The following is a 17,150-nucleotide window of genomic DNA, read 5'->3' on the forward strand; positions in this document are numbered from 1 at the left end:
CTGTCCTAGTTGCTCCTCCATCTATTCTTTATTTCTCCTTAGACTGCTTTAGTCAGGCATATCAGGCCATTTGTTTTCACCACTATCATCTCTTCTCTGCTCTGCTCTCCCTGATCCCACTTTGGCTCCCAAGTACCATTCTCCACACAGCAGCCACATCAAGCAACTCAGTTCATGCACTCTTCTGAATAAGACCCTCGCATGCAACAGTTTTGTTTTTTTAAGTAGATTAAAAAAATTTTTTTTAAATTTGAGTATAGTTGATTTACAATGTTGTGTTAGTTTCAGGTGTATAGCAAAGTGAATCAGTTCTACATATACATATATCTACTCTTTTTTAGATTCCTTTCCCATGTGGGTCATTAGAGATCTTAACCTGTTTGTGTCATGGACCCCTTCAGAAAACTGATGAAGTCTATGGAATCCTTCCTAGAAGAATTTATAACAATGTACCAAATAACATATCTCAAAGAAAGCCAATTATATTGAGATATAATATTTTAAATGTTTAACAAAAAATTCAAAGCTCTGATATAGTTATGTGCTTCATTATTGGCACATTAAATAACAAGATCTAATAGTGATGAATATAAAGATATTCTGGGGAATTCCCTGGTGGATTAGGGCTCTGTGCTTCCACTTCAGGGAGGATGGGTTAGATCCCTGGTTGGGGAACTTAGATCCCGCATACTGCATGGCATGGCCAAAAAAAAAAAAAAGATATTCTAAGATATCTGTAATAACTATAATGTGATATAAATATTTCTGTGATTTTCATTGGTGACATCACAGGCCTTGGTAATACTAATGTAGTCTGTTGTTTATATTCATAATTAAAGTAAATTAAATTTCTATCAAGTATAGTTGTGATTTTTTTTTTTGCCCATTCAGGTTAATTCCTGTGAGTCATGAACCACTGGTTAAAAAACCCCCAATGACTTTCTGTTAGAGTAAAAACAGAATCCAAAATTGTTTTTATGTCCTACAGGGTGCTACATGATCTGGTCCCTGAGTATCTCATACACTTCTCTGCTCACCTCTCTCCTCCTTAGTCACTGTGGCTCCCAATTCCAGGCCCTTATGTTTGCTGATTCCCCTGTTCAAAATAATACCAGCTCTGTCCTGGTTACTGATTTTTTGCTTCTCAGGTCCAAATTCACCCTTTTGTCTGATAAACTTTTCTCTTTTACCAGTTGGTAAGATGTCAAGCTCCATCAGTAGAGGCTGCTGGAAAGACATTGTAGGAGGGGATTATTCTTCCTGCTCTTACCGGTAGCTTACTGGGAAAGCTCCTGCAAGATGAACTTTTCTCTCCGCTGATTTGCCTGCACAGTTTTTTCAGAGTTGGGTGCCTGTAGAGTGCGATTTTCTTCTGTGTTTGGCCATCAAGCGCTTTCTCCAGCTCTTGGCTGACCCATTAGAAGTGTAACCATGGGGCCCAGACAGCACAGGCTTATGTTTCAGCCAGGTCGCTGATGTCTGCACCTCTTATACACAGAACTGCCTTGACTCCTGCAGAAGACAATTTCTCCAGCCCCTGGTTTCAGCAGTGCCCAGTAGCTTCTTCTGGCACCTAGTGGGTTCTGAAGCTCAGAACCTCCCTGTGGAAGGTCTCCCTTGGCACCTTGGAGGACAGATTTCAAGCAAGCTCCACCAGTGAGGTACCTGGGCATCTTCTCTGCTATCCAGTGAGCCAAAGCTGTGCACTTTGCAGTAAGGCCTGTATCTCCGCTTCAGTTTCGGGCAATAATGAGTGCTCTTCCTTGGGTCTCTTTTCACCCCAGGGGTGGTAGTTGGTACTTTTTATTATGACCTCTGCATTCTTTAGAGTTCTCTTAATTTCCACTAGCCAATTCCTATTACTCCAATTCCCTAATGATTCATTACACTAAACTTTCTCTGTTCAAATCATTGTGTGGTTTCTGTCTCCTGACTCATCCCAGACTAATATAACCTCCCATTAACTATTCTAAAATCCTGTTTCACATTTTTCATTTCGTTATTCACTTTTTAAATTTTTTTTTTTTTTTTTTTGCGGTACGCGGGCCTCTCACTGTTGTGGCCTCTCCTGTTTTGGAGCACAGGCTCCGGACGCACAGGCTCAGCGGCCATGGCTCACGGGCCTAACTGCTCCGCAGCACGTGGGATCTTCCCGGACTGGGGCACGAACCCGTATCCCCTGCATCGGCAGGCGGACTCTCAACCACTGCGCCACCAGGGAAGCCCTCGTTATTCATTTTTATAGTCCCTTCATTTCCTTGTTCACTTTTCACTGCAATACCACAGGCTGAAAGAACCCTTTACAAATATGGCCATGGAGCTGGTGCTTGGCTTGTTTCAGTTCTTGGTTGTTAATACTACACTTCCAGGCTCTCAGCTTTGTACTCGCTATAGCTCCAGGCACTGGTAACCAAGTTTGCAGCCTCCTGTTAAGAGTAAGTCCATGACTGTAGCACAGCTCACCACTTTGTACTTTTGCTCTATTTCTGGTTGGTAGAGATCTTGTTTTGGAGCCTGGGTATGTCTAATTGGCTTTTCTCTTTTTATGTTTTATGTATCATTCCTGTGTGTATGGAGCAGAGCAGTTGTATCAGAGTGTATATTTACCCTACCATTTTCTCTAAAGTCTGGAAATTGCTTTTTAATTTTATGAATTTCACCTTTCTTAGGTTTTGAAAATCCACTTTATAGACCTAGTGAATTTGCTGACTTTGAGGTAGATTTTCATTTTGTTTGCAGCAATTACGGTGGCAGGTCCAACAGCTATTAATAGATGTTTTCACACAGTGTTTTTACAATATGGTACAAACCCTTTTACTGTATTCTTATACTCAGGCCTTTTGCCATATGGCAAATTATCTATGCTATTATTTACTTAATATTTTTCTTTGCTTGTTTATGTAAATTATTATTATTATTATTGGGCTTTCAAATGCATTTTATTTATTTATTTATTTTTTGGGGGGAGGCGGGGTATGCGGGCCTTTCGCTGTTGTGGCCTCTCCCGTTGCAGAGCACAGGCTCCAGATGCACAGGCTCAGCAGCCATGGCTCACGGGCCCAGCAGCTCCGCGGCATGAGGGATCTTCCCGGACCGGGGCACAAACCCGTGTCCCCTGCATGGGCAGGCAGACTCTCAACCACTGAGCCACCAGGGAAGCCCTATTTATTTATTTTTTATACATAGTATTTTTTTTTTTACATCTTTACTAGCGTATAATTGCTTTACAATGGTGTGTTAGTTTCTGCTTTATAACAAAGTGAATCAGTTATACATATACATATGTTCCCATATCTCTTCCCTCTTGCGTCTCCCTCCCTCCCACCCTCCCTATCCCACCCCTCCAGGCGGTCACAAAGCACCGAGCTGATCTCCGTGTGCTATGCGGCTGCTTCCCACTAGCTATCTACCTTATGTTTGGTAGTGCATATTTTAAAGAAAATTAATAGATAAGAAAAAATATAGGGGCTTCCCTGGTGGCGCAGTGGTTGAGAGTCCGCCTGCCAATGCGGGGGACACGGGTTGGAGCCCCAGTCCAGGAAGATCCCACATGCTGCAGAGCAGCTGGGCCTGTGAGCCATGGCTGCTAAGCCTGCACGTCCAGAGCCTGTGCTCCGCAATGGGAGAGGCCACAACAGTGAGAGGCCCACGTACCGCAAAAAAAAAAAAAAAAAAAAAAATATATATATATATATATATATATATATATATATATATATATAAAGTGTGAATGCTATGTATTACCACGTACCTAAATGGAAAGTACTGAATCTAGAATTAAAAGCAGTAGACTGTAATGCCAGAGAAGGGCAGAGGAGGAGGTTTGGGGCAGATAATCCCAGGGCTTCAGGCTGATAATTGGCAGATGAGACCGAGAAGAGTGGGTAGGAAGATGGTAGGAATAGTTAATGGGCGGTCAACCTCAAGTATCTGTCAGACCCAAGGAGAAGAAGGGAATTCCAGTTTGGGAGGAAATAGTGGACCAAAGAGAGGAGTGGGATGATGTGGAAACTGGTGGTTAGGAAGACAGAAGCTAATATTCAGGGGCTGGATGAGAGATTTCATGGTGTCTGAGGTTAGTTAGTTAGTTAGATAGTTGGTAACATGATAGTTGGTAACAAGTTACCAACATGTTGGTAACTTGTTGATAGTTGAACCATTACCTCTTTATTTTGGATGGATTCCTCAGACTTGTCAGTAAAGTCTGACTTGATGCTATTCATAGAGCACAGAGGAATTGAGCTGATATCTTTTTCAGTAGAATATGCCATTGAGTTCATCTGTTCATCAGCTTTTTTAATATCCTAGATGAAGAATATACATGTTACCACTAGAAGAATGCCTTAAAAATTCAAAGCAACTTTATTAAGCATCCCTCTAAAATTGTACTGCCTCTGTTATTGAAAGTGGTGTATTCCTGAGCAGTTCTTGCTAAAGTTTTCAGACTCGATACAGAGACAGTAAGTCCAACTCATACTAAAATGTTACTGAGTAACAATAGCTTTTATTGTGCCTTTTCCCCCAAAGACCTGTACAATTAACTAGAGAAAACAATGTCTTAATTCAAAACAATTATTCCACTAGCAAGGACAGATCTTAGTAAAAGGAGTTTGTGAGGGAGATGACTCAAATATACCCTCTCTCTCATCCCTTCTTCCCAGCCTTCTCTGGAGTTTACAAATTGATAACATATAGCAAGGCAGTTAAATGTGAGGTTGGTCCTGGGCCTGAGATAGATCTCAGGAGACAATAACATTTTCCAGGCTTGCCACTGCTGCCCATTCCAATCTGACCAAAATGCAAAATTGGCGGGGCCATCTCCAAAAGAATGAGAAATTCCGAAGCCATCAAGTTAACCTTAAAGCTGCTTAAATCATAGAATAGGATAAAGTTCTAAACCAGATTGCTCTAAGTCTTGTTTTTGTTTTTCTTGCTACTCCAAGAAATAAGACCAGTTTCAGTGAAATAAAGGAGTTACATATTCTCTGTTCATCTGAATGTGGTGCGAGTAAATTTGTGACTTCCTCGTGAAGAGATGGGAGGAGGGGAGAAGACAGAAATGAAGAGGCCAGTTAGGGTGATGGTGGCCCTGACCGTGGTGGGGAGTAGAGATGGAAAGACTTAGATAGTTTTAGGTGCAAGGGAGAGTATGTACACAGAAGGCTTCCCAGGGACACTGTGATTCTTTAACAAGAGTAACAACTGTTAATCAGGCATTTCAAACTACCATGAACTTTAACCAGCTATCCTAATATCTTTAATCAGACATTCCTTTATGCTATCACTTCCTTTCTTTTCAGTAAATTTCTCTACCGAGAAAGAAATTTTTTATTTGGCATTTTTTCAGGAGCTATTTACTTTGTGGCAAGTTTAAAATACAATTTTTACTTCTCATAATAAAATTTTCTAAAGAGGTGCTTTAACAGATCAAAGACAATTCCTTTTCCTGAGAAGGCTGCTAGACAAAATAAGAATGACAAGAAGTTTTGGTATGTATGTATCTCTACCTGTTTTTATTTCATTTTTGTGTGAAAACTTACTAAAGGAAGCTCACAGACTCACTATATCTGTAAATAATTATGTACATCCTAGATAAATAATTACAGCATTGAATCTGTACCTGATTACAGCAATAACTATGGTTTGAACTTTCCTTAAAAGTTTGATTGGATAACAAATGCTAATGCTAAGAATGGTAATATAATAAAATTTATTATGCTAACAATAATTCTAGTACTTTACATAATTGAACTCATTTAATACTCAATGTAATTAATTAATATGTTATTACTTTCCTCACTTTACAGTTTAGAAAACTGAGGCACAGAGAATTTAAACAACTTACCCACAGTCCTAAAACTATTAAGTGGCAGAGTAAGGATTTCAACTTGCTGTGTCTCCAGAGCTTGTGACTGTAACCATTTTCCTATGCTGCTTTTTGGGATTGATTTTCTTAGCAGCATTAACTTTGTAATACTTATGAAAATCATGAATTGTCATAAATTGATTCATTTGGACACTATAGGCAATAGTGGCAAATAAATGCATCCAGAGTTTCAGAAATGTGGTACTGTTTATGTAGATATCACGTATGTTATGTTTACTATATATTTCCCAGAATATTAGAGCTGTTCATTGAGTATTAATATTTAAAATTGTATTATTATATCAGAATGAACATTATTTTAGGTAATCAGAGAGTACTAATCCATTTTGAATATGGTATTTTAAATTTTTATACACTTATACCACAAACACTCCATTTTTGTTTTCCTTATGTTGTGGAACTCTTTCACCTAAAACCTAAAAATAGAGTTTTGGTTTAGTTATAATGAAAAATAAAGAAGTGTTGCTTCAAAGAAAGATCTAAGTGTAGTAGTTTTTTAAAATCTCAAAGTAGTGTTAATTTGACCACAGTTATTTCCTTTTATTGTTACAACTATTAGTTTGAAGATACTGAACTTAATAACTTCATAAATTATTAATTCTACCGTGGAATGAAAATCATGAAAATTCAACTGGCAAATAACATGTACATTTTATTTTTAAAGAAAAATATAGCCTAATATAAAATAAAATCGGAATCAAGCAGTTTTTAAATCAATGTAAGATTACATTTTCAAACTTTTAATTTTTTTTATTATCATTGCTTTAGAGGATGTGTTTAAAAGTCCTTCATTCTAGAATTGTGGAGAAAGCTGGGGTTTGAAATTCTAAGTTTGATGAGATGGAGACTCATAACTTTCTAAATTTCCTAATTTGTGAAATAATAATATTGATATCAAAAATATAATCAGAAAGTTGAAGAAGTAAAATAAACCAAAAATGGTTGATATTAGTTGTCTGCAGAAGACCCCTTGGAAAGAAGGCTGCCTTCCAGACCAAGAGATGAAGGCAGAATGAAGAAGAGAGCTAGAGCCTAATCACTATCACTTATGTTAATGCACCCTAATGAAAGAACCATGTGAAATTCAGTAGGCTAGGTCATATGCATGCAAACATGTGGATCCTCAAAAACAGGAGTTTGTCAGTGTGCCTCCAGGATTATCGTGCCTCCTCTTCATTGCCTAATATGAGCTTTCTGGTCTCCCTGTGAGAATTTGGTGTATACACAGTATGGATATATGTGTGCATCCTTTCATTCAGCAGATAGATTTTGAGTGTGCCAAGCACTGGGGTAGGTGCTTCCGACACAGGAAGTCTCAGCCTTTTCATAATCTGACCTTTATTATCCAAATTTTCCATTATTCCCCCAATACTCATTACTCGTGGCAGGCTGGTCTCCTTTCTGTTTAGTTACAAACCAAGTTCCTTATTACTTCCACATTACCTAGATTTCTCCTCCTTTTCCACCTCTTACCTTTATAATTTTTAAAATTTTATTTATCTATTTTTGGCTGCATTGGGTCTTCCTTGCTGCGCACGGGCTTTCTCTAGTTGTGGCGAGTGGGGGTTACTCTTTGTTACGGTGCATGGGCTTCTCATTGTGGTGGCTTCTCTTGTTGTGGAGCATGGGCTCTAGGTGCACAGGCCTCAGTAATTGCAGCATGCAGGCTCAGTAGTTGTGGCGCACGGGCTTAGTTGCTCCACAGCATGTGGGATCTTCCCAGACCAGGGATTGAACCCGTGTCCCCTGCATTGGCAGGCGGATTCTTAACCACTGCGCCACCAGGGAAATCCCCCTCCTACCTTCTTGCCTTCAAGATTTCTTCATGAATACTTCCATGGCTAATCTAGTTCCCTATATCCCCATCAATCTTGCTTCTTATTTCTATAACTTGTAACATCTGTATGCATGATTCTGCATTTTGCCTCTGTAGCTAAGTTTTAAGTGTTTAAGTAGGGATTGTGTGTTATATTTCTTTGTGTTTTAACAAAAAGATCACGGAATATAGAGTTAGATTGCTCTGGATCTGCCACATACAAGATTTGAAGCCTATTTGTAGTGTGCCTGGCAAATATTAGGTACTATGTAACAATTAGTTCTTTAACTTTCATCATTGTCTTGCACAATGCTGAGGATATTAGACTCACTGAATTTCTTCACTAAGGAACTATAAATAAACCTTGGTTGCCTTGTGAAACCTAAGATTATAATTCAAGACTTCTATTTTCTAGCATGGCGTGATTTCTGAAAAGTCAAAAAAAATCTGCAAACATACATTATGTCATGTAAACATTACCTGTGACATTGCAAGTGAATAATATAGACCCTGTTTTGCCATTAGTTCAGCATGTGTTCCTTTTTCCACCACCATCCCATCTTTTATAGTCACAATCATATCTACACTTCGAATAGTGGAAAGCCGGTGAGCTACCACAATTGTAGTCTGACATTTCCTTGCCTATAAAACAATAAGCATAGAAAATAAATATAAATTAGCAGAAATAACAAACTCTGAATATTCAGGAAAACTTCTTATAGTATTATTTGAGTATCAAAGAATCTTACCTCTGGATATAGAAGTTTGAAAACTTTGATTAGGGAGGCCAACAGAAATTAAAATAAAAAGGCAGGAAGTTAGATTCCAAATTGGTGGATTTATAAAACCACAGTATCTTAGAACCAGAAAGGAAACTAAAGACCATTTAATCTGAGCCACCTAACAACTGCCTGGCTATTAGTAACTAAAAATAACTAAGTTTAAGTAACTTAAACTTATTATTTCTTATTTTTTCATCTCTAAAATGGGGTACAGATTCAAGATAATATGTTTTTGACTTTTTAACAAATATTTTATATTAATACATACGGAACAGTACACATAAGTGTACAGATAATGCACTTTCACAAACCAATTACATCCAGATGCATAGTACCCAGATTACAAAACAGATCATTACCAGCACCCTGAAACCCTCTTCAAGCTCTCTTCTAATCACTGTTACCACTCACCTACACCCGGTAACCACCCTCCTAACTTCTAACAGCTTAGATTTATTTTGTTTAGTTTTTTTTCTTTTATATAAATGGAATTATACAGTACATACCCTTCTATGTCCAGGCATTTTTGTTTAACATTATGTTTTTGAGATTCATCCATTTTGTTTTATATCATTGGAGACCATTCTTATTGCTGAATAGTATTGCATTGTGTGAAGATACCACAATTTATTTTCCATTCTACTGGTCATTGACATTTGGGTAGTTTCAGGGTTTTCCTATTATGAATAGATTCCTACACATATTTACTTGGTGAACATATGTCCCCAATTCTAGTAGATGTATACCTAGGAGGGGAATTATTGAGTCATATGCTCAGTTATTTTAGATTCTGCCAAACAGCTTTTCAAAGTGGTTGTCCCAGTTTATAAATGTTTTCCAACAGTGAAAGAGAGTTACGTTTACTCTATATTCTCACCAACACTTGGTATTTTCTTTGTCTGGCAGGTGAATACTGTCATATTGTGGCTTTTATTTGCACTTTCCTGGTGACTGATAAAATTGAAAAACTTTTCATATCATTAGTGGCAATTTGGATATTCTCTCCTGTGAACTGTATGTTTTTGTTTGTTTTTCTTTTGGAACTATCTTTTTCTTGTCAATTTTCAGAAGTTGTTTATATATTCTATATATGAGGACTTTGTCAGATACTATGTATTACAATTATTTTTCCCACCTATACTGTTGTTTTCGCTCTCTTAATGGTGTCTTTTGATGAATAAAATTTAAATGAAGTCCAATTTATCAACTTTTCTCTAATAATTTATATTGTGTCCTGTTTAAGAAATCTTTATCTACTCCAACGTCACGTGAATGTTTTTCATCTTTTACAATCTTTATCATTTTGCCTTTCATATTTAGATCTATAATTCATCTGGAATTGACTTTTGTGTGTGGTGCCAAGTAGGAGTCAATGGACATTTCCCTATGTAGTTAACCAATTGTCCCAGCAGCATTTTTTGGAAAAAAAAATCCTTTCTCTATTGCACTACAGAGAAGTTTTTGTTATTAAATCAGGTGACCATTATTTTGGGTCTGTTTCTGTATATTGTTCTACTATTCAGTTTGTCTATAGGTCTTTATATATACTAATCTAAGTCTTCTAGCTTTATTGCTACTCTACAAGATTGTCTTAATTATTCCTAAGGTAATATATTTTTTGTAAATGCTTAGCACAATAACTGATACGTTTGGCATACTACAGGCACACTAAAAATTTCTGGATATTCAAGGACTGACAGTTAATATTATTACAATTATTATTACTGCTATTTATTTTTATCATTCTCATATTTTATCCTTATCTATTACAGAGAAGGAAATTGGAGCTCAGAAAACTTTAGAAGCTTGCTCAAGGCTTCAGCCAGTCATGGGAAAGACTGGTATACTAGAATCTGGTATGATGTTCTCTATTCTCTAAAAAGGGTCTCTCCATTGCAGTAGTTGATGAAGGAGATAAGTATTTCTTTCAAACTCTTCTATTCCAAATCTATAAGAGAAGGAAACTTGAAAACAATAATTATTAAGATTAAATAATACTGTGGAAACAGATTTATGATATAATGTTATATGGAAAAAATACAGGAAAAAAAGTTGCATCATGTTATAACTAAGTTAAAAAAAAAAACTATCCATAGAAAAAAATACCTATCTAGTAATGTAGCAAAATACTAAGAGTGCCTATATTTAACTATTGGGCCTATGTGTTGTATTCTTCTTGTTTCAATTTTCTCAATTTTATTTAATGTATATGTATTGCATTTTTGTTTAAAAGAAAGCTAAAACAATTTGGAAAAATATATTCCATTTTTAATAGCTTTTGTTTTTATGAGTAATATCTATATGCTCATGAGCAAAAAGTAGGTGCTATTATGAAAAACTGAAAATACACTGTTTTGATTAAAGGCCTTTTTAACTATTATATTTACAGCACCTTATTTAAAATAAAAAAAGAATGAAAGTTATATTCTGATATATTTGGCTAATATTAATGTGATCATCTAAAGTATCATCAAAAGAAGGACATTCTTGAGTGGGACAAAAGGGGCAAACTGGAAATTTTTCAGGACAACTGGGAGATGTAATTATAACTTAAAATCATTTGAATTTATGGTCTAGGGTCAGGAAAGTTAAAGAGAAATCATATATACCACTCAGGTTCCAAATAGCAGTAGAGGAATGCTTACTATGTATATCGAATATTCTACCTGGGCATTAATTTTAAAAAATACCCAGGGAAATAGGATTGGGAATGAAGACACTATATATAACTTATCAAACCTAGGTTTCTGCATTAAGCAAATATTGTTACTAAGTTTGGCTCTTGAAACAGACTTATCTGTAAATATCATATATATGTATGCACACATATATTTATGTCAGGAATACATGCACATATATAAACATATTCAATATATGCATAGACATATACATACTTGATGTGTATGCATGCGCATTTTGCATGCACATTTTGTACTCAAGCCAACCAACATGCATGTGCATTTTGTACTCAGCCAACCAACAACCAAGAATGTTATAATTTGGGTTAGTAATGAGGAATGATGCCTAAAGTTCATAGGAGGGGCTAGGTCACTGTATCACAGTCATCTAAAGTTCCTCCTAGTTGTGGTGGCAGTAAAGAGATCACTGGCAGAACCAGCTTCATGGGTGTATGAACTATGCAGTTGCTCAGGGCCCCATGCTTAGAAGGGTCCCACTCTTGGTTTACTGCTCTGCTGTTGCCATCTTGTAATTCTTAATAATTTTTGAGCAGGAGGGCCCATATTTTCATTTTCACTAGGGCCCTACAATCATGTAGCTGGCCCTGATCATTGTTAAAGGTAAAAAGGTTTCCATGTGGGTGTACCTAGCTGGTTTGTCTCAAGCATAGATATTAAGAGAGCTCTTTAAACAGGTAGATAAAAAGAAAAAAAAAGAAAATTTAACATCTATCCAAGGTAGGATTCCTTTTTGTCATGATCTCAATAACATTCTAATAATCAGACTGTAATTATTATTCAAAGCATCTAAATTTGTATTACAGTTAACCTACATCTCCTGTCACATAGAGTAGATAGAATAGATAGTTACTTCTGCCCTCAGCAGCCCTACCTGTGTTTCAGACCTCTTTTTTAAAAATACAAGATAATGAGACAATATGACTGGCACCAAATTCTCCTTGATTTTTTTAGTCTGAAAGCAGATCATCACACTGCATGAATAGCTAAGCAAGCAACAGACTAGGAATGGAGTCCACTGTTTCAAGTAAAACTCACAATACAGTAACTCTGACATATATAATGATGGACATAACTGTTATTGTATTACATGCTAATTAAGTACAAGTGGTAAGCAATCTCATATGTAGACCATAAAGAGTACCATGTTTATAGAGGAAATCTTAATTTTCAATAATTTTTTCATCATTTCTGTTCTCTAGAGTCACAGTTTCTAGGTTTGAGTCTTGTTTCTGCCATTTTTGGGGGTCTGCAATCTTAGACTAGTTGCTTAACTTGCCTGAGTCTTAGTTTCCTCATTTGTTAAACGGGGAAAATTATGCTACCTATATTTTAGGGTTATTGCACAGATTAATATTCTTGGTACCATGCCTCAAACATGGAAAGTTTGCAGTAAATAATAGCTTTCATACTATTAACTGTCTTCAGGCTGCAGACACTTGACTATTTACTGAGAGCAAGCCCAAAGATAAGTCAAGGTCTTTAACTTTGAGAGAGCTAATAGGGGAGGCAGAAAAATAATTACAGCATAAAGTAATAAATCTGTAATTGAAGTTATATAAAAATACCACAGGAGCACAGAAGTGATTAACTGTCTATTTGAATGAAGATTGTCAAATAGATGATTTTGAGTAGGGTCTTAATGAAAGAATAGAAGTTTGCCAGGGAGAAAAAGATGAGGGGTAATTATGATAGAGGCTACAGCAAATCAGGCAGTTGGGCTTAAAAGGGCATGCATTCAACAGGTGAATGGATAGGTGCACATATACAATGGAATATTACTCAGCCATAAAAAAGAATGAAATAATGCTATTTGCAGCAACATGGATGGACCTAAAGATTATCAAACTACGTGAAATAAGCCAGACAAAGAAAGATAAATATCATATGATATCACTTACATGTGGAATCTAAAAATTGATACAAATGAACTTATTTACAAAACAGAAACAGACTCACAGAAATAGAAAACAAACTTATGGTTACCAAAGGGTAAAGTGGGGGGAAGGGATAAATTAGGAGTTTGGGATTAGCAGATACAAACTATTATATATAAAATAGATAAACAACCAGATCCCACTGTATAGCACAGGAAACAATATTCAATATCTTGTAATAAACTATAATGGAAAAGAATCTGAAAAAGAATATATATATACACACACACACATATACATATATCTGAATCACTTTGCTGTACACCAGAAACTAACACAACATTGTAAATCAACTATACTTCAATTAAAAAAAGGGCATGGATTTGTGAAGAATATTGAGGTTCACATGTAGCAGAGTTGTTTGAAGAATGGAAGGTCATGGAGCTAGGAATAGAATTTAGTGCTAGTTAATGTAAAGCAATTCTAAAGAGTGTTTCTTCTGTATGGAACAGTATTTATGGGAAGTTTCTGAACAGGGGAAAGGTGTATATAAATGAAATTTGTTCTTTACAAATTATCCATCACTCTGTATTTACATATGGTTTCAGGACTTTTAAGGTCTTTCTAAACCCTTAGATTCTATTTATTCCATACAAGCTATTTTATCATGTTTTTGAGATTTGAGAGGTTACAAAATAATCAAGGTAAAAATGTTGATGCTGTGGTAAATAGCTACAGACATAATAGTTTGAACTGTTTTTATTGCTTTTTTTCTCTTTTTACTCCTTAAGACAACTTAATTTATATATATATATGTGATTAATTATTAACTACGGATGGCAAAAATAATTATTACTTTTGAAAATATCTTACATTTTAAAGAATGTTAGAGTTTAAAAGGTTCTATAACCAACAGTTCTCTGTTTGGTTTTGCTCACACTGTCCCATGAGCTGATTTGGAAAGTATGCTTATTTTCCTCTAAGAGATAGAGAAACTGAGGCTCAGGAAGTTATGTAATGGATGTCAGTCCACATAGCAGGCGGGTGGTAATGCTGAAACGCACACTCAGGTCCTTTGAATGCTTTAAGTCCACAAACTCCGCTGCATCTCTGTGAGATGTCTTCCTGTTAATGTGACTAAAGCCCTTTGCATTGACTGCTTCTTATACCCTACAAGTTTTCTTTTCCTGTACCTTACACCAGCACTAAGTGTAGGCTTTTCATTCGGCCTACTCTTTTTGTACACTTCTGTAAACAGTTTTACACATGAAGAAAGTAGAACTATTTAAACTCCTTGTGTTGAAATGCAGGTAATGATGAAAATTACTGATCCTTAATAGTGATCTTACAATACTGAGCATGCATACCAAAGAGCTATTTTCAATTCTATAATATATACTTCATTTAAATAATATTTATAAACTCTACTCTCTAACAGTTTATACTGTATGATTTAAAAAATGGGTGATTTCTGAGTTTTGTAAAATATAAGAAATAAATATATTGGGAAAGGAGAATACCAAGGCAGTGCCTCAAAAAATGAACAGTCAATTGTATAAAATAAAAGACAGAATTTTCCTTTGAACCAAGATGGAGTATCAAGGATAAGATTTATTCTCCCACCTGAAACCAAGAAAACAACTGGAAAAATGGTTTTCAAAACACTGAATATTTATTAGGCAATGAAGCACAGTGACCCCTTGAAACACTGAGTACTACAATTGCCCCAGTTTATTTCCTTGAAAGAATTTTCAGGGTGCAGTGTGTGGAGGAGGAATGCAAGCGGAGTTGGTTGACTTGCTGAGTTAAGGAGGTGGGGTTAAGGGTCTGGGAAGACCAAGACAGCAAGAGTTCACAGAGAAGAGTGCTGGAGAGGAAAAAAATGCAGAGAGAACTTGGGAAATCTTTAGAGGATCCCTCTCAAGCATTCAATGGAGAACTGACTGTAGAAGAATGTGGAAACTACTCAAGGCTAGAGAAGGAGGCACCTGAAAGGATTAGAGGGTATCATACCTGTTCCAACCAGCATGACTGCGAAACTTTATAATTCACGGGGGCATTGGGTAGAGTACTCAAAAGAGTCCTGCCTCCATAGTGGAGAATACTTTGCTTTAGACTAAAAATAGCTCTGGTCTAGCCTAACAAAAATTAAAAGCAAAGAAAAAATGTCAACTTGTTTCTAAGTAAAAGTTGCATCTCTCAGCAAAAGTCAAGAATATTTCTAAGAATATAAAAATAACCAGAACCCTACAAGGTAAAATTCACAATTTTTTTTTTTTTTTTTTTTTTTTGGGGTACGCGGGCCTCTCACTGTTGTGGCCTCTCCCGTTGCGGAGCACAAGCTCCAGACACGCAGGCTCAGCGGCCATGGCTCACGGGCCCAACCGCTCCACGGCATGTGCGATCTTCCCGGACCGGGGCATGAACCCGTGTCCCCTGCATCGGCAGGCGGACTCTAAACCACTGCGCCACCAGAAAAGCCCAATTCGCAATTTTTGACACCCAATAAAAAATGGCCAGGCGTGCAAAAAAGCTAGAAAATACAACTAATAACAAGGAGAAAAATCAATTAATGGAGACTGCTCCAGAACTAAAACAGATGTAAAATTTAGCAGACAATGACATTAAACAAATAAATAGCACTGGAAATGGTAAATTATATCATTTTTTCCTTATTATTTAAATCTCTTTAAAAATAAATGATGATTTAAGCAAAAAAAAGAAAACAACAGTGAAAACAATGTAGCATTGCGTTTATAATACATGTATAAGTTTATAACACATGTATATTACTATTAGATAATTAGATAATTATAATAATAATAGCTTGAAGGCCAGAAATGGAGGAACGGAAGTATACTAATGTAAGTTCTTTTTACTCTATGAGAGGTAGATGGTGATAAGTTAAAGGTATATACTATAAATCCTAAACCCATCACTGAAATAACAAAGAGTTATAGCAAATGAAGTTACAAAAGAGATGAAAAGGAATCATAAAAAGTACTCAGGTAATCCAAGTGAAGGGAGAACACGAGGAAAACAGGAGCAACGGCAGAAAAATAGCAAAGATGATCTATTTAAATTAATTCATATCAATAATCACATTAAATGTAAATGGTCTAAATACTCCAATTAAGTCAAGGATTGTCAGACTGAATACAAAGCCAAGAACCAACTGTATGCCACCTACAAGAAACACATTTTAAAAATAAAGACACAAATAAGTCTACATTAAAAGGATGGAAAAAGACATACCATCATAACTCTAAGTAAAAGAGAGCTGGCGTGGGCTATATGAGTATCAGAAAAAGAAGACTGAGGAGCAAAGGACATAACCAGAGTAGAGAAGTTTACTTCATAACGATAGAGGGATCAATTCATCAAGAGGACCTGACAATCCTGAATGTTTATGCCCATCATAACAGAGATCCAAACTACATGACACCAAAATGGATACAACTGCAAGGACAAATCCAATCTACAATAATAGTTGGAGAATTCAATATCCCTCTCTCAATAATTTATAGAACAAGTACACAGAGAATCTATAAGGATAAGGAAGACTTGAATAACACTATTAACTGACTTCACATAATTGATATTCATAGAACACTTCACCCAACAACAGCAAATGCACATCATTTCCAAGTCTACATAGAATATTTACCAAGATAGACCATATTTTGTGTCATAAAGCAAGTCTTAATAAATTTTTAAAAACTCAAGTCATACAAAGTATGTTCTCTGACCACAAAATTGTTAAATTAGAATTCAATATAGAAACATCTCTGGAAAATCCCCAAATGCTTGGAAACCAAATAACACTTCTCAAGTAAATGACCTCAGATTCAACCTAAGAAAACAAAGAGGGAAGAGCAAGTTAAATTTAAAGTAAGCAGAAGAAAGGAAATAATAAAGATCCAAGCAGAAATCAATTATATATAAAGAAGGAAAATAAGCCATAGAGACATCAGTATAACAGAGAGTCCAAAGATAGACCCATACATATGTGGACAAACTGATTTTCTACAAATGTGTAAAGGCAGTTCCATGCAGAAAAACAGTCCTTTCAACAAATATTGCTGGAACAAC

At 36.0% G+C, this 17,150-nt stretch overlaps 1 protein-coding gene across 1 annotated transcript in view; it reads right to left on the reverse strand.

Annotated features, from left to right (window-relative positions):
• ABCB5 (ATP binding cassette subfamily B member 5) overlaps nucleotides 1–17,150 on the reverse strand; it is a 108,222-nt gene that overhangs the window by 51,761 nt on the left and 39,311 nt on the right. The window contains 2 exon segments of the mRNA XM_065883968.1: nucleotides 4,164–4,304; nucleotides 8,184–8,345. Of these exon segments, the coding sequence (XP_065740040.1) occupies nucleotides 4,164–4,304; nucleotides 8,184–8,345 (303 nt within the window).

The sequence above is a fragment of the Phocoena phocoena genome, chromosome 9 (assembly GCF_963924675.1).
Source record: "Phocoena phocoena chromosome 9, mPhoPho1.1, whole genome shotgun sequence".
In the NCBI taxonomy this organism is placed as follows: domain Eukaryota; kingdom Metazoa; phylum Chordata; class Mammalia; order Artiodactyla; family Phocoenidae; genus Phocoena; species Phocoena phocoena.